The sequence below is a fragment of the Saccopteryx leptura genome, chromosome 9 (genome assembly GCF_036850995.1).
Source record: "Saccopteryx leptura isolate mSacLep1 chromosome 9, mSacLep1_pri_phased_curated, whole genome shotgun sequence".
NCBI lineage: Eukaryota > Metazoa > Chordata > Mammalia > Chiroptera > Emballonuridae > Saccopteryx > Saccopteryx leptura.
Genome location: NC_089511.1, coordinates 90,502,004 through 90,528,688, shown reverse-complemented (window position 1 = coordinate 90,528,688; position 26,685 = coordinate 90,502,004). Strand labels below are relative to the sequence as shown.

The 26,685-nt window shown below is 46.4% G+C and overlaps 1 protein-coding gene across 2 annotated transcripts in view; it reads left to right on the top strand.

Moving 5' to 3' along the window:
- The first annotated feature begins 1,852 nt into the window (after nt 1-1,852).
- Nucleotides 1,853-26,685, top strand: part of ARHGAP22 (Rho GTPase activating protein 22) — a 215,139-nt gene continuing 190,306 nt past the window's right edge. For both annotated transcript variants that reach the window (XM_066349404.1, XM_066349402.1), the window contains exon 1: nt 1,853-2,104. In XM_066349404.1, the coding sequence (XP_066205501.1) occupies nt 2,053-2,104 (52 nt within the window). In that variant the 5' untranslated portion in view covers nt 1,853-2,052. The remainder of the gene's footprint in view (nt 2,105-26,685) is intronic.

Here is a 26,685-nt window from a genome sequence, read left to right as displayed (position 1 = left end):
AGACACTAGAAGGTATGTTCTTTCTTATTGTTCAGCATGAAGGAGGAAGTATTGGCTCCTGATGCTGGTGTACAGCATTTTTTTTAGTGAAGAGGAAACCTTGATGAAGATGAAGCAGACACCCCAGGAAGCAAATAGGAGAACTGGGTTGGGGGGCGGGGACATTGTCAAGCTATTGTATATAGCCACGTATTATGAGGGCTTTCACATGAAAGGAGACAATAAATTCCCCTATTGGGTTTTAAGCCAATCTTAACTGTGTTTGGGCTTTCAGGCAACTGAAAAGTTTTTATTCTTCATCCTCTTTTGACCAAAGATAACAATGGATACCCAGAAGGTATAAAAAAGGATGCCAGCTAAAATAACAGGACATACAGTTAAATCTGAACTACAGATTTGTAATGAATCTTTATGGTATTTGGAGCACATTTATATATACTGAATCTATAACTGGGTATTCCATATCTTTATTTGCTAACTCTGGCAATGCTGTGCCAGCAGCTTGTCCAAATCTGCACTGCTGGGAAGAGGGAAAGCTGGATGCTGGCACACTGTTTAATTCTGAAGCTCCTGTAACACCGTTCATGGGACAGGCTCCCTCCTCTCACTCCCCACCCCACCGTCACTCTCCCACTCCCATTGGCTTAGAAAATCCAGAGAAATGTCACTCTGGGTCCATGGTGGTCCCCAGGCTCTGTCCCAGCCTCAGGCTTGATGCTCGCGCCTCTGGTTTGAGGTTCTGGCCCCGTCCTACCAGCCCCGTCTCTCACCTTACTTCACAGTTTGCGCCACTGGCTTCCCTGGACAAGCCAAGCCACTGCTCACTTGGGCCCAAGGACATGGCCACACCTCTGGTTCTGGGCTTTGCTCTCTTGTGGCTTCTGCTTCCAGCTGTCCCAGGTAAGCCCCCAGAGACAGAGTTTGGCCCCTCCTCTGTACTGTCCCTCTGCTGTCTGCAGAGAATGCTAGCAGCTAAGGCTGTCCTGTCCGTCCATTGCCAAGGCCTGGAGCAGGACAACACTGACCCCAGGCGGCCTACGTCCCTGCTTTCCCAGAGCCCAGGGCCAGGGGCTGAGAGGAACCTACCACTGTGAGCATTGCTGTGCTCCTTGTGTCTGCATCACAAGCGTGGTCCAGGTCAGTACAGCAGAGGCAGGGGAGCAAAGGGGACAAGGTGGGGAGGGACGCCCTGGTGCTGTGCTCCTCTGCCTCTGTCCACACCACGTGTCCATGTTTCAATGAGACAATTCTGCCCCTTGGGGCTGCCTTTCCCTGAGACTGCCACAACTGCCCGTGTCAATGATCTTAATGGAGGCATAAACATCACTTGGCTCTTTCAAACCCTGGATTTTCCTTTTCAACTCTCCACAACTGTAAATGTGCAATAATGATGCTGAATTTCCAGAGGTGGAACAAGAGGCTGAGCCACGAGCAGCCAGTGGACCAGGGTAAGGGGCTGCACGGGGTGCTGCTGCCTTAGCTCTGTCTCTGCACGGGGAGGTGGGGACAGTGTCCCTAGTCTCCCCACACACGGGACAGCCACGCACACCAGCAGAGGGCAGTGCCTGGCATCGGGAAGTCATGCCACAGGCTTGGGTATTGCTGTCCATGCCCATTCGCGAGGCTCGCTGGAACACAGTGCTCCTAACACCAGGCCTGCAGATTGAAAAGGTTGATCCCAGCATCTGACGTGTGAAGGTTGTGCTGGTTCATCCCCACTGTCTCTTTGACCCTCCATTTGTTCTGAAAGGTCACTGCCATTGTTCCCATTTCCCAGATTTGAGGAACTGATACCCAGAGGCCCCGTGACTGGCCTGGGCACTTTCAAGAGCCTGGGTGCACTCCCGTTGAAAGGGCTGATTCCTCTCAGTGAGGCTTCTTGCTTGAAATCCAAGAAAACACCAGATAAAAGGCATTCTAAATGCATTTCTTTCTATAAATGCTAATCTCCTGTTACTGGAAAACAGGAATTAGCTTGTCTGCTTGAGGATGTGGTTGGTTCTTTATAAAAACGATGCTCAAGGAGTTTGCACATAGATTCCCAGCTTCATTATGCTGCCAACGGCTTCCAGCAGAAGGAGAACATCTGCAGCCAGATATCTTGGTAAGAACTTTATTTTATTCTGTGTAGAGTGTGGTTACCTTTGTTTCTTGGCTTCTCACTTGGGGGGGGGGGCACCAGAGGTTCCCTAAAGGAGCTGTCTTAGTTTTGTGGGCTAAGGGCACCCAGGAGCGTGGGTGGTCAGGGTACTGGCCAATGGTACAGTCCTCGGTCCCAAACCAGGGAGCTGTTCCATCTCTGCCTGAAAAACAGAGCCTTCCATGTGACCATGATTGTTGGAAGCGTGGGCTCCAGTAACTCAGGGCTCTGAGGACATTCAGAGTCTATAAGGGGTCCTGTGCCCATAGACAGCAGGTGCATAAGGCAAGCTCTTTTTGGAGAACGCTGTACTTCCTAAGGCTGTTCTGTGCCCTCCTGGGAGATAAGACAGCCAGGCAATTCATGCAGAAATAGTGAGACTGGATCAGTACCCCCAGCATCGTGCTGAGGTAGTAACAACCCTCTGGGTAGATCACATGCAGGTTGGCGCTGGCTGGTTGATCACATAGGCACAGGCTGGCGAGGTGACACAGGTGTTGGCTGGGAGATTGTACAATATGTTTCATGTTCTGTGGAGCTGGGATCCTTCTGGTGATGATGGAAATCCCAGACACTAGTGGGAGAAATGAATTCAATGGTCCTCAACCTAGCTGTGCTTTAGAATCATGAAGGAGCTTTTCCAAATCCCCAGGTATGTTTAAATACTAAATACTTGGGTTTAATCAATCTGGGGCAGGTCCCAGATATCAGCAAATCCTTTTAATTTCCAGATGAACCTCATATTCAGCCAAGGCCAGGACCCACCAGAGTGAGCCCAGGACACGAAGAGTGGTCTCAGACTGCAAATAGCAGCCTTTGTCTGGGCCAGTGATTTATAGTGGAAAGGAGTGAGGCTCTGGGTTCACAGGCCAGGTGGCCTGGATCCGACTCTGGCTGGACACTGGCAGCAGGGCCCTTCCAGGGTGTGTAAGCTCTCTGGCCTCCCTTCTGCAAGAGGGGGTGGGGAAAAGCCGAGACTGGCCTTTAAGTCTTTTCAGTACTGATGCATTGTGGGTCTGTAAAATCTCTAGGTGTTATCCTCTGAGCTGGGTTTGTAGCATCATCTGGGTTTAAAGGAAAACTCACTTGCTTTTGTGGAAGTTTCTAACCAGCAGATTTTCATGCCTCCTGGCTTCAGGGTACAGATGCTAACCACTTAAGAAAAAGACAAAAGAGATATTGCAGTACTTAAACCCAAGTTTAAGTATTTGATTGGGTTGATTCTTATTACCATAAAATTCCCATAACAAAATTAACCATTTGAAGTAAAGTTAATTCAGTGGTAATTCATACGCACACAGAATTGTAAACCACCAGCTCTCTCCAGTTCCAAATGTTTTCATCACCCCAAAGAAAACCCCCTCCCCTTCTCCCAGCTGTGGCCTCTGCCAATCTTTTTTTTTTTTTTGTATTTTTCTGAAGCTGGAAACGGGGAGAGACAGTCAGACAGACTCCCGCATGCGCCCGACCGGGATCCACCCGGCACGCCCACCAGGGGCAAAGCTCTGCCCACCAGGGGGCGATGCTCTGCCCACCAGGGGGCGATGCTCTGCCCCTCCTGGACATGGCTCTGCCGCGACCAGAGCCACTCTAGCGCCTGGGGCAGAGGCCAAGGAGCCATCCCCAGCGCCCGGGCCATCTTTGCTCCAATGGAACCTTGGCTGCGGGAGGGGAAGAGAGAGACAGAGAAGAAGGAGGAGGGGGGGGAAGCAAATGAGCGCTTCTCCTATGTGCCCTAGCCGGGAATCGAACCTGGGTCCCCCGCACGCCAGGCCAACGCTCTACCGCTGAGCCAACCGGCCAGGGCCTCTGCCAATCTTTCTAACTCTATGGACTTACCTATCTTAGGTAGTTTGTATAAATAGAATCATACGACATGTGTCTTTTTGTGACAGCCTTCTTTGACTTAGAGTAATATCTTAAAGGTTCATCCACACTCTAACATGCACCACAAACAGCTTGACAGCTTTGTGAGAAAGGATCAGCAATGCCATTTGGAAGAAAAGGAGGGCCTGTCAGCACAGGAGAAGCAGCTCCTTCTCCCCTCCTTAGTCTCTCTGGATCCACCCTTCTTGTATTTTCTCCCTCCTTCACCCCCCCTTTCTCTCTATCTCTTCATCTCTCTCTCTCTCTCTCTCTCTCTCTCTCTTCCCCCTACTTCCCTTCCTCTGCTCTTCCCTCTCCTCTCTCTATCTCTCTCTTTCTCACTTCATAAATTGTGGAGAAGATTATCAGGGAACTTGAGCTTGTTTTTAACTGAAATGTTCGGGGAATTAGGGCAAATAGAAAACTCTCCGTGATTAAGTTGTGCTGCCATACTTCCCTTTCCTTTGCCCGCAGTGTTGCCAAACCCAGGACCTGCCTTGCAGCAGGAAGCCCGCGGCCTGCCAGTGCAGTCTGGGTCTTTTGTGTGGGAGCCTTGTGCTGAAACGTGCCCCCAGACATGAACATGCTGGGCTCCAGCCCTTGTAGGCTTTCTCTGTGACATTCTCCTGCCCTTTACAACCAGCTGTGGCCTCTCTACTCACCAACTTTCCAAACTTCTGCTCTCTAGCCTGCCTGACTTTCTCCTATGGCCTGGTGGCTTCCCCCTGGGCTGACCCTCCTGGGCACTCTCCACCATGAGTCATTGTGCAAAGATGGTGGTCTCTGCCCACACCTGGAACAGTGTCCAAAGTGAAGAAGGTAGCTCTGAATCCAGCTATTTTTATAGGTCCCCACCATCCTGGCCCACAAACTGACCTTCAGAACCAGGGCCGGAGGACAGCTTGGAAAGGGCATCCTCCTCCATCATGCTTTTCCAACTTGATGGCTTTGTTCACGTGGCCTTTCTCCAGAACATAAGCCCTCCTTCCCTGCTGTGGATGGCAGGAATGGAGGTCACCACAGGAATCCAGGTAGGGAGGTAGGGAGGCCAGAGTATGAAAATAGGAAACTATAGTCTCTTAGCATATAATTGAATCTTGCTATTTCATGCAGACAATCTTTGTCTTTTGATTAGAGATTGAGATCATTGATATTTAATATAATTATTGATATGGTTAGATTTACATTTACCATTTTATAATTTGTTTTCTATGTGTTGCCTCTGTTTTTGTGTCTCTGTTCCTTCTTTACTGTCTTCTTTGTATTAGATAGATATTTTCTAGTACACCATTTAACTTTTATTGTATTTTACCATATTTTTGTGTTAATTATTGTTTCCTTTCAGGATTACAATATGTATTTCATCTTAATCTTCTTCATATTAATACTTAATTCCAGTAAAAACAGAAACTTTGCTCCAAGGTAGTTTTATTTTCTTCCTCCTCCTTTGTGTTATCATTATGTACATATTATATCTGTATATTATAAACTCCAAAACATTACATACTGTTATAATAGTTGGTTTATACACATTTATGTCTTTAACATATAGTAAGAGAACAAGTGAGAATAAATACAGTCATGTACTGCAAAACTATTGTATGTTTGAATGACAAACTGTTTATACAATAGTAGACAGACTTCCACATGTGCCCTGACCGGGATCCAACCAAAGACACTGTCCAAAGCCAATGTTCAAATCAACCAAGCTATTTTTAGCTCCGTGGTCATACTCAAACCAAATGAAGCCACTGGCTGTGAGAAGGGAAGAGAGAGAGAAGGGGAAGAGGAAAAGGGAGAGAAGCAGATGGTCACTTCTCATGTGTGCCCTGACTGGATCAAACCCAGGACATCCTCAGGCCAGGCCAACATTCTATCCCCTGAGCCAATAGGCCAGGGCTCAAAAAATTTTAATGAGGTGAAAAGTTCCTATCTCTTAGCGATACAGTAGCCATCATAACATAATAGCAGAGTGCATTACTCACTCTGCTATTGTGATGATCCTGGCATACAGTGTTTGTAAAGTCCATAGTCATGCACAGTAATGTCCTCGGCCTTGACATTCACTCACCACTCAGTGACTCACCCAGAGCAATTTCCAGTCCTATTAGCTCATTCACAGTAAGTGTCCTATCACCAATGTACCATTTTTTAATCTCTTATTCTGTAGTCTTACCATGCCCTTTCTATGTTTAGATACATAAGTATTTACCATTGTGTTACAGTTGTAGTATTTAGTACAGGAACATGCTAAACGGGCTTGTAGCCTAGAAACAATAGGCCATGCCATGTACTATCTAGGTAGGTGTCAGTGTACATTAGGATATTTGCGCAATGACAGCATCTCCCAATGACACATTTCTCAGAATGTATCTCATCATTAAATTATGCATAACTGTATTTACAGGGTCTTTCATATTAACCTGCATATTTGTCATTTCCTGTGTGCTTCATTTCTTCCTGTGGACTTTGCTCCTTACTTCCCGGTTTCATTTCCTGTTGCCCAGGAGAACTTCCTTTAGTGATTCTTATAGGGCATATCTGCCAGCAAGGAATTCTCTGTCTTTACACATCTGGAAATGTTTTATTTGCTTGTATTTTTTTTAAATAGCAATGTGGACATAGAATTCTCGAACAACAGTGTTTGTTTTTCTTCCATCACTCTGAACATGTCGTTCTACTTCCAGCCTCCGCGGTTTCAGACGAGAAGTCAGCTGTCCATCATGCTGATGTTCCCCTCTATACAACGAGTCATTTTTCTCTTGTCTCTTTCAAGATTTGTTCTTTCTCTTTAACAGTTTTGCTCTAATATGTTGAAGTGTAGATCTCGTATTTGTCCTACTTGGATTTTTTTTTAACTTGTTACTTGTTGCCTGTGAAAACTAATACTATTTTAACAAATTTGGAAAGTTTTAAGCCACTGTTTTTTCATGTAACTTTTCTGTCTCTTTCCTTCGCTTGTCTCCTCCTAGGACTTGCATTACACATATATTTGAATGCTTAATGTTGCTTTACACATCTCTGAGAAGCGTTCTTTTTTCTTCAATTGATTTGTTCTGAGTTTCTCTATGTTTTTCAGAGTGGATCATTTTTATACTGTACCTCTATCTTCAAGTTCACATATTCTTTCTTTGATGTATCAAATATTCTGTTGAGCCCTGGTAGTAAATTTTTCATTTCAGTTATCAGACTTATTAAATAATTTTCATTTTGAAAAACATTTTATATCTTATTGAGATTCTTTATTTGTTGATACATTATCATCATGCATTATTTAAATTCTTTAAACATGTTTTCTTTATTATTTAAACATATTTACATAGATGTTAGAGTATATGTGTGCTAAATACAAAATATGGAAATACTCAGTGAGTTTCTATTGACTTTTCCAAAGTATGGGTCACACTTCCCTGTTCCTTTATGTATCTTATAATTTTTGTTTAAAAACTGTGCATTTTCTGTCTTTTTTTAAAAGCTTAATACATTAGGGTGACACTGATTGACATAATTATACAGGTCTCAGGTGCCCAATTCTACAACACCATAGTGTATGTTCATTCTTCCCCCCAAGTCTGCACATATCTATCCTATTTTCCCAACACCATGTTCGAATAAACTCTCTTTATCCTGTTGTACATTCTTGCCTCCTTTGTCAAATATTAACTGACCAAATTGGCATGAGTTGATTTCTGGGCTCTCTATTCTGTTCCATTGATCTATATGTCTGTTTTTATGTCAGTATCTGCTGTTCTGATTACTATGGCCTTGTTGTATAATTTGATAACAAATAGTGTGATTCCTCCAACTTTGTTCTTCTATTTCATGTTTGCTGTGGCTATTCAGGATCTATGTGGTTTCATATAAAATTTTGGAATATTTGTTCTAGTCTTGTGAAATATATCATTGTTATCTTGACTCTATTGATTGCCTTGGATAACATGGACATTTTAATGATGTTAATTCTTGTTATCCATGAACATGGTATATACTTCCACATATTTCTATCTTCTTTATGTTCTTGCTTCAGTGTCATGTAATTTTCTGAATACAGGTCTTTTACAGCCTTGGTTAAATTTATTCCTAGATATTTTATTCTTTTTGAAGCATTTGTGAATAAGACTGTTTTCTCAGTTTCCCTTTCTGATATTTCATCATTAGTGTATAAAAATGCAACTAATTTTTGGATAGTTATTTTGTATCCTGCTTTACTAAATTTATTTATCAGTTCTAGTAGTTTTTGGTGGAAACTTTAGAGTCCTCTATATGGAGTATCATGTCATCTGCAAATAATGACAGTTTTACTTTTCTTTCCAATTTTGATGTATTTTATTTATTCTTCTTGTCAGATTGCTGTGGCTAGGACTTTAGTACTATATTGAATAAGAGAGGTGATAGCAGACATCTTATCTTACTCCTGACCTTAAGAAAAATGATTGTAGTTTTTACTCATTGAGTATAATGTTGGCTGTGGGTTTGTCATATATAAGCTTTATTATGTTAAGGTATGTTCCTTCTATTCCCGCTTTGCTCAGAGTTTTTACTATAAATGGGGGTTAGATTTTATCAAATGCTTCTCTGTATCTGTTGATATGATCATGTGATTTTTATCCTTTGTTTTGGTTATATGATATATCATGTTTATTGATTTGCAGATATTGTACCAACCGTGCATCCCCAGAATAAATCTCACTGCATCATGGTGTATGACTTTGTAATTTATTGCTGGATCCAGTTTGCTAATTTTTTGCTGAGGATTTTAAAATCTGTCTTCATCGGGGATATTGACCTATAATTTTTTTTCTTTGTAGTATCTTTATTTGGTTCTGGAATTAAGATAATGCTAGGAGTCTTCCCTCTTCTTGAAATTTTGGAATAATTTGAGAAGGATAGGGATTAATTTCTTTTTGAAATTTGTGTTTGTTGGGAGCTTTTTATTAGTATTATTAATTATTACTGCTTTAATTTCACTAGTTATAATCTGTCTTTTCAAATTCTCTGATTTTTCTTGATTCAGTTTTAGAAGATTACATGTTTCTAGGAATTTATCCATTTTATCCAAATTGTCCAATTTGTTGGTATTTTGTTGTTCATAATATTTTCTAACAATCCCTGGTATTTCTTTGGTGTCAGTTATTACTTTTACTTCATTTCTGATTTTATTTATTTGGGTCCTCTTTTTTTTCTGGATAAGTCTGCTTAAAGGTTTTTCCATCTTGTTTAACTTTTCAAAGAACCAGCTCTTGGTTTTATTGTTGTTTGTATTGTTTTTTCTTTTTTGACTCTATTTTGTTTATCTCTTCTCTCTTAATGAAAAGGAAGGACCTAAAACTATCACCTAACTAATAATAATAATAATAAATAATAGCACTGAGATCATCTTGCACAGGTTATAACTCACTTCAACATAGTGGTCTCATTTAACTTCTGTACCCAGCCTGTGAGACATTAATGTCCCCATTTTACAGATGAGCAAACTGAGATCATTCTCTCTTGCTTCCCAGCCAGGAAGTGGTGAAACTTGTTCAAGCTTGGGTTCCCCAAAAGCAGAGACTAAGATAAGGGCTTGGGCAGTTTATATAGGAGGTGATGCCAGAAAGCCAAAATGAAGGGGCAGGAGAGTGAGATAGGCAAGGAAATAGGCCAGCACAAGAGGCATTGTCCAGGTCACTGCTGGACAGACTGACTTCTCAAGAGCTCTGAGAAGAGTGTGAAATGGCCCCTGGTCATCCAGGAAGGATAGAGGCTGTGATGTTCCCCTGCTTCCCTCTCCCTTGGTGGAGGGCAGCCCCCATGGGTGTGGATGCTCTACACTTCCAGACTCTGTTCATGTGCACAGAGGCTTCAGAGAAATCCCTTAAAGCTGAGAGCCTGAAGTGGGAACCCATCAGGGAGTGGGAACTCCTTATTATCCTGTGACTGAAATCAGAGCCGAACGTGGGGAGGGGACGTGAGGCACCCAGAGCTGTGTTACCAGCTACAGCCCACACCCCAATACTTCTCTCTTCCCATACTGGGGAGTGTGTGAGCAGGACAGGCATGAGGACACATGGAGTCAAGGTCCTGAGAAACTCAGTGTAGGGGAGCCGGGATGGAGGTGGGGGCAATGAGAGACAGAGGGGATCAGCAACAAAATAAAGCATCCCACTTCATAGTGGTCCTAAGGGTCCCTGCCTCTGAGGGCTCCATGGGAGCTGGCATTCATTCCCTCCATCACAGTGAGGAGGAAGGTCACGTGTGTTAGACTGCTCATGCTGCCATAGCCAAGTACCACTGAGTGGCTTAAACTTATTTTCTTATAATTCTGAAAGCTGGAAGTCTGAGATCAAGGTCTCAGCAATGTTGGTTCCTTCTGAGGCCTGTCCCTTTGGCTTGTAAATGGGCATCTCCTCCCTGTGTCCTCACGTGGCCTTTCTTCTGTGCGTGCCTGTGTCCTAATCTCCTCTTGTTATAAGGATGCTTGTCATGTTGAATGAGCAACCACCCTAATGACTTCACTTTAACTTAGTTACCTCTTTCAAGACTGGGTCCAAATACAGTCACATTCTGAGGTACTTAGGGTAGGACTTCAACATCTGAATTTAGGGGACGCAATTCAGCCTGTGGCATGGGGCAAGCCTGCTTGCTTTCCTGGGTTCTGAGCTGTTAGCCCTGAGACCTCTGTGGCTCAGGGAGAAGGGGGCCAGGCACAGGCTGAGCAGAACCCTCACCTAGTGTCTAGACAGAAGCTCCGCCAGACACAGTGTCCTCCTGGAGCCAAGCAGAAACCCAAACATACCCACCCTCAACGCCTGAACCAAACAGGGGCTGAGTCAGGGGCTTTCCGTGGGGAACCATTTTCCTATGGTGATCTCTGTTCCTGCCTGTTGAGGAGAAGTGATGTTGCTGAGAATGGTTGCGAAATGGCAAACCGCAGAGAGGACTCACAGCCCTCCTGCACTCTGTGCAACCCCCGTGCTGTCTCATTTAGAGTTGCCCCAGCTCTGTGGGGTTGAAGGGCTCTCCCTGTTGGCCAGATAAGGAAGCTAAGGTTCAGGAAGTTCGGTAATGCCCAAAGGAAACTGGCTATTGAGCAGCAGAGGCAGGACCCAGGTCTACCCATCTCTCCTGCTCACTAGCAGCTGGACCTCTGCCTTTAAGGACATCGGCCATACCCCTCGGCCATAGCCATCCACTCCTCCAGCAGAATCTGGAATGTATCCATCAGGTTCCCCACAGAATGGCGTGGATAGTGGTGCAAACTAGCTTCTCTCCACATGTTAAATAGCTGGCAGGTAAGACCACCAGCCAGTTACCCTAGAAATGAGGGTGGAAGGAAGCAGCCATCCTGGTGGCCTGGGAGGAGGGTGAGGATGAAAATGGGGACATAGATGCCCGTGATGATGACTTTCAGATACCTGCCCTAAACACCATCCACAAGTCAGGGAATTCTGAAGGTGAGTTCAGCTCAGTGTTCAGTTAAGAAATGTGCCCTCTCCTCTGCCCCGAGCTCTGCTCTCTCTTCCTCTTAGCCCTATAGCATGATCGTATCCCTGTCAACTTTAGAGTACACAGTGAAGGTCACTCGCCCCTCCCCATGCTGCTGCTGACATCATCTTGTCAGCTCTGAAAAAAAAAAGGTAAGAATATTCTTTAGAGAAAGCCAGGCCTGGGTACAGAACTTAGTTCCACTTACTCACTCGCTGGTCTTAGTCAAGTGATATACCAGTATCTCTGCATCAGGTTCCTCACTATGAGAGGAAGGTCATGACAGGCTGTATCTTACAGGACTGCCATAAGGATTGCAGTCCAATAAAACCAGAATCCAAGGAAAGACACAGGCTTATTCCTGAGAGAACAGAAATTCTCTCCCAGACAAATTGTGGATCCTGGTCACCTCTGGCTGTGAAACTTTGCCTTTGGGAACTTCTTTGAAAAGAAAGTGGAATGACGGGATGCAAGGTCCCTGCCCTCGGAGCCAGGCACCCAGTCTTCCTCCTCCAGTGTCCAGGAAAGGCAAACCCAAGACCAGCCAACTGAGGGTCCCAGAGGAAGGCAGGATGTCATAGGGATGAAAGTTAGCTGGAGTCACTGAAGTTGGCCTGGCCTGGGAAGTTGATCCCTGATTCCCTAATGAAAGTTGGAATATTGATTCAGTCACTTACACACATGTGTCATTCCAGGTGCTGTTCTAGGCACTGGGGATGCAGCAGGTAACAAAACTAGAGCTCACATTCATCACCTGTTATCGTCTAACAGAGACCTCTCTGAAGTTCATGGGCCCTTGGGGGTTCAGTCAAGATCTTCCAGGGGTGGGGGCAGGAAGGGCAGTAGGAGTTGTTTGAATAAGAATGGTCATTATGCAGAAGTTACAAAAATTTAAAACCCTTCCCCCACTTCTGATTCTGCCTGTGACATGTACAAAGCTTAAAAATTGTCACTTCCCATCCTTACAACAAGGAAAAAGCTAAGCAAATTTAAAATCGGTGACTTTTACTAGAACCATTAGAGAATTGAGGTCTCAGGGCAAACCACCACCACAAATATAGAGACAGAGAAATTCAGAAATAATGGTCAGGATCAATTTACCTGAAGCATAAGCCATTGGAGCCACAAACTGGTAAAACAAACAAACAAACAAAACAAAAAAAATTTAAATGATAAATTGACTACTTGCCAGAGGCTGAGTGTGATTAGCTGGCCTGGGAGAAACTCCCGGGGCCAAGTTTCAGAGGGAAGGTCCCCACACTCTAATGGGGTTTCCCTCCAAGAACGCCAGATTCTCAAGATAAAGAATCAAGAAAAATCCCCATGAGTTTTTGGGTTTTTTTTTGGGGGGGGTGGAGGTGAGTAAAAGTAACAATTCTGAAACAGGATCAGAGTTTTCTCCATAACCCAGTCCTGCTCTCCAAGTAACACAAGTTACCAGAGCCTAAGCTACCTGGCGGAAGGGAAGGTAGCAAACTCCACACCCTCTAGTCTAGACCTCTCTCTCACTTAAGAGGAGGGGAAAGAAGAAGCTGTGTGATACTCCAAAGGTCATAGCCCAGGGAGGGAGTGATAACTGATCATAAAACAACAAAATTCATCCCCCTCTTCACACCTTAACACCCCAACAGTCAGCCAGGCTCTAGTATAACTGACTACAGCTGCAGGGTGCAGACTGTAATCAAAGAGTTGTCAGGGAAACCCAAAGACAACAGAGAAGGGAAAACAAGTAAAATAAACAAGGACACTGGAGAAAATGGAAGCCTCTATTACCTACAGATACAATAAACACAGCATAGAACAGCTCCTAGCCAGAGTAACATAAAGCCTCAAACTAAGACTCATTTCCCTTTGTTTCTTTTACCCAATACATTCTGTATGGCTCCCAGTGAAAAGTTAGGAAACGTGGTAAATAGCAAGAAAAACATAACGTAAGAGGTAAACTTAGCACTAGACAACTCTGCGTATAAGAAGTTTAGAAGTCACTCCTCTGTCTTAACAAGCAGAGCTGAACCAGACTAAAAAAATCAACAACTCTTCTAGGATCCCTAAGAGAGGGGAAGAAGCAGGACAAACCACTGCCCCCAAAACAGGAGAGATAGGTGAGTCCAGGGAGTCAGGATATGCTGGAGCAGAGACTCGCAAATGGGAACCACCAGGGGGAAGGACATCTGAGCTGTCAGTGACGACCTGCTGAAGGCTCAGCGTGCATGATGCTAAGAAAAACTCCAGGATCCAGTTACAGGGTGGTCCCTATGATATTGTGAGATTTACGTCCAGGAGCTCAACCAGCTTCCCATAGTAAATATCAGCGAAAAAGCCCCTCCTGCTTCCTGCAGGGGGAGGGGAAAAGGTACAATTTTGAAATAAATCAGAGAGCTCTGTTTAATTTAACCAGGTCTATCCTCAGGGGAAAGTAGTTAACCAGAGCCTAACTTGCTGGGATATTAGAGCCAAACTTGACCTGGGGAAGGGAGATAATATCTCCAGCCTACACTAGTTAAGCATCAGAACCAAGTGCAGATATAACAGGGATCTTGCAATTATCAGATAGAGAGTTTAAGATAACTATGATTAGTGTGTTAAGGACTCTAACAGAAAAAATAGATAACATGCAAGAACAGATGGCTAATGGAAACAGAGAGAGGGAAATGTTAAGAAAAAAAATTGAAAGAAAATGTAAGAAATCAGACACAATTTAACAAAATTAAAGAACGCCTTTGGAGGGTTCATTGTCACCCGAACACAGCTAAGGAGAGAAGCCAGAGCTTGGAGATCCCAAACTGAAATGCAAGAGAAAAAAAGAACAAAAAAGCAGAACAGATTACCCAAGAACTGTGAGATAATTCTAAAAGTTTTAATAAATGCATGATTGGAATACCAGGAAGAGAAGAAAGAGAGAAAAGATCAGAAGAAATATTTGAAGTAATAATGGCGAAGAATTTTCCACAATTAATAACTATGTAGTAGAGAACTTTTATTAATTTTTTTTAGGTGAGAGGAGGGGAAACAGTGAGACAGACTCCTACACGCATCCCAACCGGGATCCACCTGGCAACCCCATCTGGGGTTGATGCCTGAGTACCCAGCTATTTTTAGTGCCTGAGGCTGATGCGCTCCAATGGAGCTATCCTCAGTGCTTAGGGCCATGCTTGAACCAATCAAACCACTGTCTGTGGGAGGGGAAGAGGGAGAGAAGGGTGAGAGGGACAGGGGAAGAAGCAGATGGTCCTTCTCCTGTGTTATTTTACAATATCTGGTAGATGGGCCTTTAGGTGTGTTGAAGACCAGGTCCCCTGGAAAGCTCACTCAGAGATGGAGACTAGCACAGTATAAGTACCAGGCACTGACACCTGTTGAGAGTGAGGAAGCAGGACTGAAGAAGGGGGGGAACCTGAACTGTGATGCAGGCACCACCATGACCTCACTCAATTCTGCACTCAGCTGAGGCTAGGCTGGGCTTACAGAGCTGTGCTAAGTGGAGGCAAGAAAGCCTCCCCAGGGAAGGGAACATGCTTTAAGTGAGGAAATCTCCAGTGGAGGTGGGGGCTGAGGGCTGTCTATCAGCAGAGTCCTGGAGATATCTGGCTGGCACAGGAGCCTCATGAAGGTCGTCTCTGGATTTTTACTGTCACAAACAAGGCTGGGAGGAAGAGCGAGAGGCCTGATGTCAGAGCCCATGCCACCACCTCTGGCCGTCACCCCTGCTTTCTTTGGATCCCAGAGTACAATGTATTAGCTTTTCCCTTGGGCTGGTTTCTCCTGGAGGCCCACAGTGTAGGGTCAAGACCCTGAGTCTAGACAGTGCCTTTCTGAAAATGACAAGGGTGTCCCTTCTTTTGGGCTGAGACAGCCCTAGACCCAGACCCTGTGGCTTGTGGAGTCGAGTACCGCCTGATGAAGCTCTCCACCCTTCTTCATCCAGGCACACTGTTGGCAGGAACCGAAACCAAAATGCCCAGTCCTGCCCTTAGGCCATCACAGTGTGCACACAAAATTTTAGGGTTAGAATATTTCATCAATCCCTTGGAATAACAACAAACACTGAAATCCAAAATTGAAAATTTGGAAAGAGGAATAAGATAGCATGAGCACAGGCCGAGCTGCTCCTCACTGCCCTGCACTAGGACAGAGCAGGACCTGAGCAGTGCCTTGTCCCCTGCTCTTTCCCACGACCCAGAAGGGAATGTGACAGGCCTTGCCCGTGAGGGCTCGACACTAGAGGGCGGACAGACAGCCTTGGCCATCTGTCTTACCCTCTCTAATTCTCTGACACCAAGTGAATATCCAGCAATTTATTTCAATTTAATTCTGACTCTAACCATCCAGAATGAGGACAGGCCCCACAGATATTAGTCCCACAAGACTGGCCTACTTCATATGTCAGTTGCAAATGGAATTCCCAAGGCACCTGCATTTCTGTCCCACTTGACTACAAACAAACTCACAGGTGCTCATGACTCTTCCCTTCACAGTTTTGATAATTTACTAGGACAGCTCACAGAATTCAGGAAAACACTTTACTTAGTATTACTGCTTTATTATAAAGGATACAACTCAGGAACAGCCAAATGGAGAGATGCCTAGGGCCAGGTAAGGGGTGGATATGATGGAAGAGAAGGCTGGGGAGCTCCCACGCTCTGTTCGGTGCTTCCCCCTGCCCCGAACACCTTCACCTGCTCTCCAACCCAAAGCTTTCTGAGTCTCCTCATTCAAGGTCTTCATGGAGGTCTCCCTGTGTAGGCACAGTTGGTCAAATCATTGGTCATTGATGACTGAGGGATGGGATGTCAACCTCCAATCTTCTCTCCTCTGTGGAAGCGCAGGGTGGGATTGCAGGCAGCAGCTGAAATCTCCAGCCCTCCAATCAGGCCTCTGTCTTTCTGGAGCCCACCCTTTGTCCTGAAGCCTCTGGAGGCCTGCTGACCTCGGCAGCACAAATCAGGTCTGGCTGAGAGGGGCTTGTTATGAATAACAAAAGAAATGCTCCTTTTACTCAGGAAATTCCAAGAATTTTAGGAGCCCTGTGCTAGGAGCCAGGGCACACACACCTCCTGTCACACACCCTCCACGCAGTGGTCTCAGAGACGGGGGCTGGGCTGCTCCCACATGGGGTCCTTCCCAGCACTCATGGCTTTGCACACACCCTCCACGCAGTGGTCTTAGAGACGGGGGCTGGGCTGCTCCCACATGGGGTCCTTCCCAGCACTCATGGCTTTGCACACACCCTCCACGCAGTGGTCTCAGAGACTGGGGCTGGGCTGCTCCCACATGGGGTCCTTCCCAGCACTCATGGCTTTGCACACACCCTCCACGCAGTGGTCTCAGAGACGGGGGCTGGGCTGCTCCCACATGGGGTCCTTCCCAGCACTCATGGCTTTGCACACACCCTCCACGCAGTGGTCTCAGAGACTGGGGCTGGGCTGCTCCCACATGGGGTCCTTCCCAGCACTCATGGCTTTGCACACACCCTTCACGCAGTGGTCTCAGAGACTGGGGCTGGGCTGCTCCCACATGGGGTCCTTCCCAGCACTCATGGCTTTGCACACACCCTTCACGCAGTGGTCTCAGAGACTGGGGCTGGGCTGCTCCCACATGGGGTCCTTCCCAGCACTCATGGCTTTGCACACACCCTCCACGCAGTGGTCTCAGAGACTGGGGCTGGGCTGCTCCCACATGGGGTCCTTCCCAGCACTCATGGCTTTGCACACACCCTCCACGCAGTGGTCTCAGAGACGGGGGCTGGGCTGCTCCCACATGGGGTCCTTCCCAGCACTCATGGCTTTGTATAGCATTGGTTATTAGCAATACGCACAGAGTGGAAGGGTTCAAATATCTGTCTCCTTCCATGAAGTCCCACTCATGTTGCCATCAAGCAAAGCTTCAAGTCTAAAAGTAAAAGCTTAACAAATGTCAATGTAGCACCTTCTAGCAGCCACCATTTACTGAAAACCTGCTCAGGTTTGGGACCATTTAGAAACTCAGCTATTTTTCACCGGTCTTCACAACAGCTCTGGAGGCAGGGTAGGTGTCATAAGTCCTGATGGGGCTTGGAGAGACCAAGACTGGGCATGTCAGGGTTCAAACCTTGTCTGTTTCTTGTCAATGTCCATTCATCCTGGGCTCCTGGGCTGGATTCAGAACAGAAGAGTCTGCACGCTGAGCTCTTGGGCTGAATTCAGGACACAGGAAAGACAGAACCAAATAGGCCTGGCTAGGCCAGTTTGTTATAAATATTTGGGAGTGGGGTGAGCTACTACAGTGTATCAAGCCAGTGTAAAACAACGGCTTCAAATGGTGAGAAATTACTGTTGCTGATAAGTCTGTGAGTCATCTCCTGGGCTTGCGTCATCTTCCACTGTCAGCTGACTGGCAAGGATGGCTTCGTTCACATTATCAGATATGTGATGTTGCGGGCCACCAGCTGGGCCACCGCGGCACTGACAGGGCCACATGTCTTTCTCAAAGATGCTGGGGAAGGGTGAAGAATTAGGGAGATGTTTGCAGTCTATCACAGGAGGGTCACAGCTGCTTTTAAGAATTGGAGGGTCGTTTGCCCAAGTCTCTCTAAGGACTAGATTTTCTAGTGATGAGCTATGCGTTTAGCACAGCACTCTCTATTCTGGGTGACACACTGTGCACACATGAATCCCTGCTCTGCTAGGATCCCAGGGGGGCGAGTGTGGATGAGTGTGGAGCAGAGACTATCTCTTGGAAGCCTGAGGCTGAGACACCATCAACTCTCTCCAGACCCTGGTTTGTCCTGGGCCAGGAGGAAAGCCCAGCCCAGCAGGCATCTGAGTGTGAATGCTGGGGGAGGCCCCTCCTTTATAAAAGGAGGTGGCATGAGCACCATCTGGTCTAGTTCCTACTGGAATCAGCCATCTTTAAACTGAAGGAAAGCTAAAGAAGCATGTCACAGTGGAAATGTAAAATCACACCAGGAGGTAGGCCCTTCATGTGAGTATAGTGCAAATAGCAAGTGCATAATTTTGAAGTCATTTCAGGCATTGCCACATGTTCTGGTGACCATGTCATGTTATTATTAGAATGTAAATTCTAGACACAAGAGGCCCTGGATTCAAATTTCAGCCCCATCCTGATTCTCTGTGTTGCCCGCTGGGCTGCACCCCAGTCCCTTAGCTACAGAGTAGGGCATGATCATGTCTAACTCAGAGTTATTTAAGCTCAAATACTTATAAGAGTGCCCTGCTCCACAGTGCATGTTCAATATAAACGTGACTTGATAACAATACAAATATTCCTTCCTGCTCTTGAGAAATGAGTCATGGGAAAGCAGCTCATTAGCTAGGACTTTCTTTATGATCTCTAGCCTCCTGATAGCCCTGGGAGATACCAATTTTGCATAGGAGAAAGGTCCCACTGGCCAGTTCTCCAGCTATGTGTAGGCTGGTAAAGAATTTGAACTCAGGTCTTTTGGGCCCCAGAGTCTAAGAACTCTCCATGACCCCAGGTCTCCTCAGAGGGCCTCTTTCTAAAAGGCCTCCTGTGGACAAGTCCTGCCGGGGGTGAGGACGACGAAGACGCAAAGACCCAACTCTGGGGACCAGGTTCAGTGACGCAGATCCACTTTATTCAGGAAGTAAGCTAGCTTATATACATGGGTTCAGCCAATAGGGTGTTACAATGTGTCCTTCATAGCCAATGGCTGAAAAGATCAGGGAGCTGCATGGTTGGCGCTGAGTCACTTCCTTATAGTGGGCGAGCTTCCTTCCTGGGTATGCCCAGGAGGCTTCTGGGAGCTGGAGTATTCTCACAGCATTGCATCAGCCACAGCTGCTAGGAATGTGCTCTGTGCTCCACCCACATCTCCCCCTTCTCTTTTAATTAAAGCCAATTGGACTTGATGAATGACAGCTTGCTGTTGTTGTAGCTTCTGAACACTACGCATTATGCAACAGAACCCTAATAGAACTAAAACAACAATAATACCTATTATACTATATGCTAATAGATTAGCTGGATTAAACAATGAGGCAGCTTCTGTAATGTTTGACTAGTTAGGAAATAGAACGGGGGTCTTAAACAGGGGATTCCTCCTAGGGGTCGGGATGTCATTTCTCTCCCATTGTGTTACAGAGACCTTCCAGGTGCCGTTAAACACAGTTCCATTTTGATTGCAAAAAATGGACGTAGGTCCATGCACACCCTCTTCCCACAAAGGTCCCAGTGTCCAAATACAGAACGAATGGCTTGCTGCAGGCTGAGTACTGCATATGGTTGCATTCTGTCTCTCAGCTTCTGATGCCAAACTCCGAGGTTGATGGTCTGTGCATCCAGGCCAGATGCAATGGGGCAGTCTCTCCAGGAAATTCCTTCTCTGGGAGTGTCAACCCTGGGAAGGCAAGGTTAGTGGGGTGGGCCCAGTTGTTGGTAGCTAGGGGCAGGAGGGCTTGTAGGCCAAGTACTGAGCCTTGGTTGGTAGTATCATTTTCAGCAAAGTCCCCCATAGTATGATTTCAAAGGAGGACTCATCCCTCCGGGGGGGGGAGGGGGGATGGTGTTATTAAACTTAAGTAGCACTGGGTCACTGAGGTTACCCCATTATAGTGCTGTTCCACTGTTGGGATTCCTGGCCACTATTGTCACAAGGGAGACTAAGGGAGCAGTTACTGGAATATACTGCTGGAAACTGTGGGCTATTAACTTCAACAGGCATAGTTATGCCAGAGTGGGGAACAGCCGCCCAGACGTGAGGATCTCCTTGCGCCTGGGAGTTTGCTGTGATAATGGCACACATGAGGAGGAACAGAGTGAGGACCTCCTCCAAGTGGTCATTCAAGGCTGAGGCTGGCCATCTCCTGAACCGGAGGGTTCGCAGGTGTTGGAGGTGTTGTTGGTGGGGTCATCTTGGGACACCAGGAGTGGCCATATGTTTCTTCCTGGGATCCAAATTGGATGTGGGCTATTTTCTGGAAAAACACAAGCATAACCTCTCCCTTGTGTTAGAAGAGGGTGTGGTCCCTACCACTAAGCTGTGGCTGGGTCCTTCCAGCATACCAACGGTAAAGGGGTCGGTTGGCTACAAAGGCCTCCCCATGTTTGTAAGCGGGAGTTACTCCTTCAGAATCAAAAGTTAAATAATTGAGAGTGAATACAGCACTGAAGAGCACTTCTCCAGGAGATGCCCGGGGCATATCTCCTCTTTCTTTTTGAATTTGAAGCTTGATGTCTTTGTGTTGCTGTTCTACAATGGCTTGTCCTTGGGGATTATAAGGAATGCCAAGGCGGTGTGTGATTTGCCATTGGGAACAAAAGGCTTTAAATTGGCTTCTGGTATAACAGGGCCCATTGTCAGTTTTAATTTCTCAAGGTACACCAAGGCAAAGCATGGCCTTTCAAAGGGCACGAATTGCATGTGTAGTTTTTCTCCTGCTAGGGCCGTGGCCGAGAGGCTCCGGAGAAGGTGTCTACTGCTATGTGTACGTAGCGGAGTTTACCAAATTGGGGGACATGAGTGACATCTATTTGCCACACAGCATTAGGCTGTAAGCCTCGAGGGTTGACACCCTGTGGTTGTAGGGGGCCTAAGGGTAGTAAGGGCCCGCACTATTTACATATGCGAACAAGGTGTTTGCAGGTTGCGTGAGTGAGATGGAGAAAGAGAGGTTTGAGAGAATGGGCAGCAGACATATGAAACCGGGTATGAAGTTGTCTGGCTTGCTCAATAGGGGAGACTGTTAAAACTAGACAATCAACTTGTGTGTTGCCTGCCGCTAGGGGGCCAAGGAAGCCAAAATGGGAGCAAAGGTGCTGAATATACGAAGGGTGTTGATGCTCCTCTAACAGTTCTTTAAGCTTACCTATCTAGTAATGTCTGCTTGGGCTGGAAGGTGGAATGGGCAAGGCATTTGACTGTTTGTCCTGCATAAGCACTATCTGAAAAAATGTTAGGGGGCCATGTTGCCAAAGGTGTAGCACAAAGTAAATGGCTGGTATCTCACCTACTTGTACAGATCCCTCATAACTAAATTTGTGGAATTTAGTGCCTTCCGTTTGTGCTTTGAACACTATTCCACAATAGGACCGGCTGGCATCTGTAAGCGCAAGCATGCTGTGTGGAAGAGGGGTAGATGCTGGATACCAATGAGGGGTGGGGGAGAGAGAGTGCGAGAGATACAGAAAAGTAGACAAGACAGACAGACAGAAAGAAAAAAGACACATGGGGGCGTACAGGCTGGCCCATGGGTCTGCAGCAGGAACACGTGTTGGAGTTAAAGCTGGGGTAGAAAATGGCATCTGAGAGGCTGGGGTGGGGCATTGAGCCCCAGCAGGGAATATGGAAGTAGAGACTTCCTCTTTTTCCAGCAGCAGAGCTGATGGCGCAGTTAGCAATTCGGTTGGTTTCGTTTCTGCACGCTCAGCCGCGATTTTGTCAAACTTGGAGGATAAACTACTTTTCTCCTCAGTGGAGGGGGGCAAATAGGGAGGTAGGGGCTCCCCAGAGAGAGAGGCAGTCTGCAATATCTTTGGCACTGGTGGAGGGTCCCCAGCAGGAGCACCGGTCAAGCAGGCGTGTATTGCCAATAAGGCTGGAGTGAGGCCAAGAGGGAAGGTTTGTCCCCCATGCACCTTTGCCGAATGAACACTTCGGAGAGCTCAGGCCCAAGTATCCAGGTCCCAGAGTGGCGCGTCCTCAAGCCAGGGATTGAGAGGATCTCCCAGTAAGTACAGAGATCCTTTTCACAAACTTCAACTCGCCTGCTCTGCAATAAGGCATGCAGGGCTCAAGCCTTCAGGGCTCAAGAGTAAGGGAGAAGGTTTCCCATTGCAGAGGGTCACTCACCCGTCCCTTGGTTGCCAGTTAGGTCCCTGCCCCACGTTGGGCGCCAGTTGTGGACAAGTCCTGCAGGGGGTGAGGACGATGAAGACGCAAAGACCCAACTCCGGGGACCAGGTTCAGTGACGCAGATCCACTTTATTCAGGAAGTAAGCTAGCTTATATACATGGGTTCAGCCAGTAGGATGTTACAGTGTGTTCTTCATAGTCAATGGCTGAAAAGATCAGGGAGCTGCGTGGTTGGCGCTAAGTCACTTCCTTATAGTGGGCGAGCTCCCTTCTTGGGTATGCCCAGGAGGGTTCTGGGAGCTGGAGTATTCTCACAGCATTGCATTAGCCACAGCTGCTAGGAATGCACTCTGCGCTCCACCCACACCTCCAGTCTCCAGAACTTGAGGAACATAGCAAGCACACACCCTCACCCTGTGCTTTATGTGGGTATTTCATCTACTCTCTTCAGTCCATGTGGTGGCTGAGGTGTCATTATCTAGATGGAGAATCAAAACTATTTTCAGGAAATGACAATGTTCCTTGGAACAGACTGGTCATTAAGGTTAGAGCATGGTAAAGTCCCTTTACCCTAAGAGAACTGATTAACATGCTTCTTTCCCTGTGACATGAGAACTCATATGTATCAGAGATGGCTCAAAATCACAGTCTTTCTGTCACCCAGTCATAGTCTCTCAGATCTGAAAGACACCATGGAAGTTCTGTAGTCTTCTTCCTTCACTTTCCAAACATAACACAAGCTTTTCTGTGAAGAGCAATTGTCTTGACTGGATGGGCAGAACCCTAGGATGAGGCCTAAATTTCAAGAAAAGTAACTAAAAAATACACACGCTTACCCCAATAGTAAGGAATCCTATTTCACATGGAGTATACAATACTAACATGAGTCGTTTCAGGAAGTGGTATTTTATGATCAACTTGACTTCTTCTTAAGAAATATGAGAGCAGATAAGTCACAGTAACCCTCTGCCAATTTCCTCTTTTGGGGATGTGCCCCCAAAATATTCTCACTGTGACAGTCTTCATGTCAACCCCAGGACCAGGAATGTGGTGACAGGTTCAGGTTGCTCTAGCATCAAGGTTATCCCTTTGCTCCCAAGTGTTCTGAAGAGACAGAAGTGTCCCCTGACTGGACAGCTGAGGGGCTCAGTGAGCTGTGCATCCTTAGTTCACTTTATTGTGTTTAAGGCAGAAGCAATGCACCCCCTTTTTTTTTCTTTTCTTTTTCCTCTCTCTTTTTTTTTCCTTTTTTTTTTTTTTTTTTTTTTTTTTTGATTGGCAGGAAGAGAGCTATAGAGAGACAGGAACATTGAACTTTCCTGTATGTGCCCTGACCGGGAATCGAACCGGCAACCTCTGTCCTTCAGGATGACACTCCAACCAACCAAGCTATCTGGCCAGGGCTAGCACCCTCTTTTCTCAACCACTCCCTATCTCAACATTCCACCTAAGCACCGCACCGCTGCAGATGGGCCCAAGATGGTTCAATCACTCATCTAATGAAGAGTCACTAAGGTTCTGGGAGACACAAAGTTAGACAACTGGTGATGTTTTCTGGGGGAACCATTGAGAGAGTTAAGGCATAAGGAGCTAGAATGGAAACTGCTTCCATGCAGCCAGCCTCCCCTCACATTGCCACACGAAGACACACACCCCCCACCAGCTGCTCTGTCCACTGCTGGGTGACCAGTTGGAGATGGCAGAAAGCAATGGGTGTGTCCAAAGTCCATGAGCACAGAGGTGTCAAGGACAGTCCACTATAGGCTGCTTAATGGCAGGAGGAGAAGGCAGAGCTCCTATAGGTAGCCAGGCCAGAGCGGCAGGCTGATGGTCCCTGGGGAGACCACTGAGGCACATTTTTGATTAGTCATGCCAGGAAGAGATGCTTTTGCTCTTCAAAAGGGATCTGACGTGCTAACTGGGCTTTATTTTTGACCAGAGTAAAATACTATGAGACTAAACATTGAGTCTGGGGAAGGGCAGGTAGATGTGCCTCCCATCCTGAGGAGGAGCCCACCTGCAGTTGGTACAGCTTCCACTCTGGGCAGCAGCAGGGGGCAGAGGACTGAGCTGCAGACAACAGGACCACAGCATTTCTGCAGCTGCCTGGCGGCAACGCTGTAACAGTGGGCTTGCTTGTCAGAAGTCTGCACATATACATCCACGGGTGGGAGATGAAGTCAAGGTCGTGGGGCAGTAATGGCCCTTGTCTGAATCTGAGTGTGATCACATGCTTGGGAAAATGTGTATACGTGTGCGCATGTGTGAGTGTGTATTAGCAGTCTCTCATGTCTGCATCCCCTCTCTCACTACATGGCAGGCTTCTTGAGCAGGGCTCCTACCCCTGGTTCTCTGGCTATTAGTATAATAACTGGCACAGACAAAGCCACATACTATGTACTACACATATGCTACCTGCTTTAGTTCTCCATCTCATCTACTCTCCATGGCACGATGAGCTATGCAAAGCTGTAAATGAAGCAGCAATGTTGAGAAAGGCACGAAATTGTTGACCGAAATACAAGCCTCACGTGCCAAAGAGCTCAAAGCAAACAGCGGGCTAGTAAGCAAATGCTTCTAACGTGTGGTGCACATAAGTGTGTTCCCTCCATTGGAAAGAACACAGATTGCATTGCTGCTATTCCTGAGCATATAATATTGCAGACATATCCGTTTACCTACAATATGAAAACACAGTTTTCTGAGCCAAAATCTTAGGAAACGATGACCCAGTAGGGGTTCTTCCCAGAGTTTATTGGGTTGTCGGGTCATAACTGGTTCTTGCCACAGCACTGTATGCTTCCACACACTCTTGTACTTGTCCTTAAATGTTGTTTGGCATTCTGCAGGGAGCCTTCATATACACAGTAGTCCTACTCATTTGGGAGAAGCAGGGTAGATATTATCATCTCCATTGGATGCATGGAGGAGCAGGCTTAGGGATATTACGATACTTGCTCAAGGTAACTCCTATCAGGATGACAGAGCCAAGAGTCAGACTCAGGTTTCTTGCTTTTCATGCACTCTGCTCTTGTTGGGTGTAGTGTTTTCAGATGTCTGTTAGTTCTAGTTAGTTTATAGCACTGTTCAAGTCTTCCTTTTTTTATTGATTAGAGAGAGAGAGAGGAAGGGAAAGAGAGGAAGGAGAGAAATGAGAAGCATCAGTTGGTAGTTGCTTCACTTTAGTTGTGCATTGATTGCCTCTCTAATGTGCCTTGACCAGGAGGTTCCAAATGAGCCAGTGAGCCCTCGCTCAAGCCAGCAACCATGAGCTCAAGCTAGCAACCTTGGGTTAAAATCAACAACCTTGGGCTTCAAGATAGCGACCTTTAGGTTCAATGCAGCAACCTGTCAATGATCCCATGCTCAATCCAGAGACCCCACACTCAAGCTAGTGACCTTGGGGTTTCAAACTGGGGACCTCAGCATTCCGGGTTGATGCTCAATCCACTGTGCCACCACAGGCCAGGCTGTCTTCACATTTTTTGTTGTTGTTTGTTTTTGTTTTGTGACAGAGACAGAGAGAGACAGAGAGAAACAGATAGGGACACACAGGCAGGAAGGGAGAGAGATGAGAAACATCAATTTTTCCTTGTGGCACCTTAGTTGTTCATTGATTACTTTCTCATATGTGCCTTGACTGGGGAACTACAGCAGACAGAGTGACCCCTTGCTCAAGCCAGCAACCTTGGGCTCAAACTGGTGAGCTTTGCTCAAACTAGTTGAGCCCGTGCTCAAGCTGGCGACCTCAGGGTTTTGAACCTGGGTCTTCCACGTTCTAGTCCGATGCTCTATCCACTGCACCACCAACTGGTCAAGCTGATTCTTCACTTTTAAAAAATGATTTTGCCAGTACTTGGAATGTGTCCTTCCACTGACAGCTAAAGTAGGGTGGTTAGTGAGCATCACATGCTCCCGAGGGCACAGGTGACACCCAGACTCCTGGGCTTTGAAACAGATGAGAGTAAAATGAAGGTTAGAAGGAAAGAAGTGTTGGCCAGAGCAGGAGGGCCTCATCCAGCAGCACGCTCTGGGGGAGCTGAATTTACTGTCAGCCTTGGCCAACAAGAGCCTTACCCAGGAAATAGGAGGACAGGCTGCAGAAGGCTGGAGCTGTGGTCTGGAAGGATCGCCTGTGGTTTCCAGTCTGAGACCTACAATGATTGGCTTAGTGGCATAATTGGGGAAATAGAGAAGGAAATGCCATCTGTGACAAAAGGGACAAGTGCTGAGTTACAAAGATTAGAAAGTGAGAGAGAAGAAGACTGTGAAAACATGGGCCGGGAGGCATGAGACAGGTGGGCATCAGAATACTGCAGTTTGAGATCACAGAAGCTAACATCAGAGAAAGGGATTTATTAGACATTAATCAGAGATTTATAAATCCTTTGGGAGCTGGAGAATC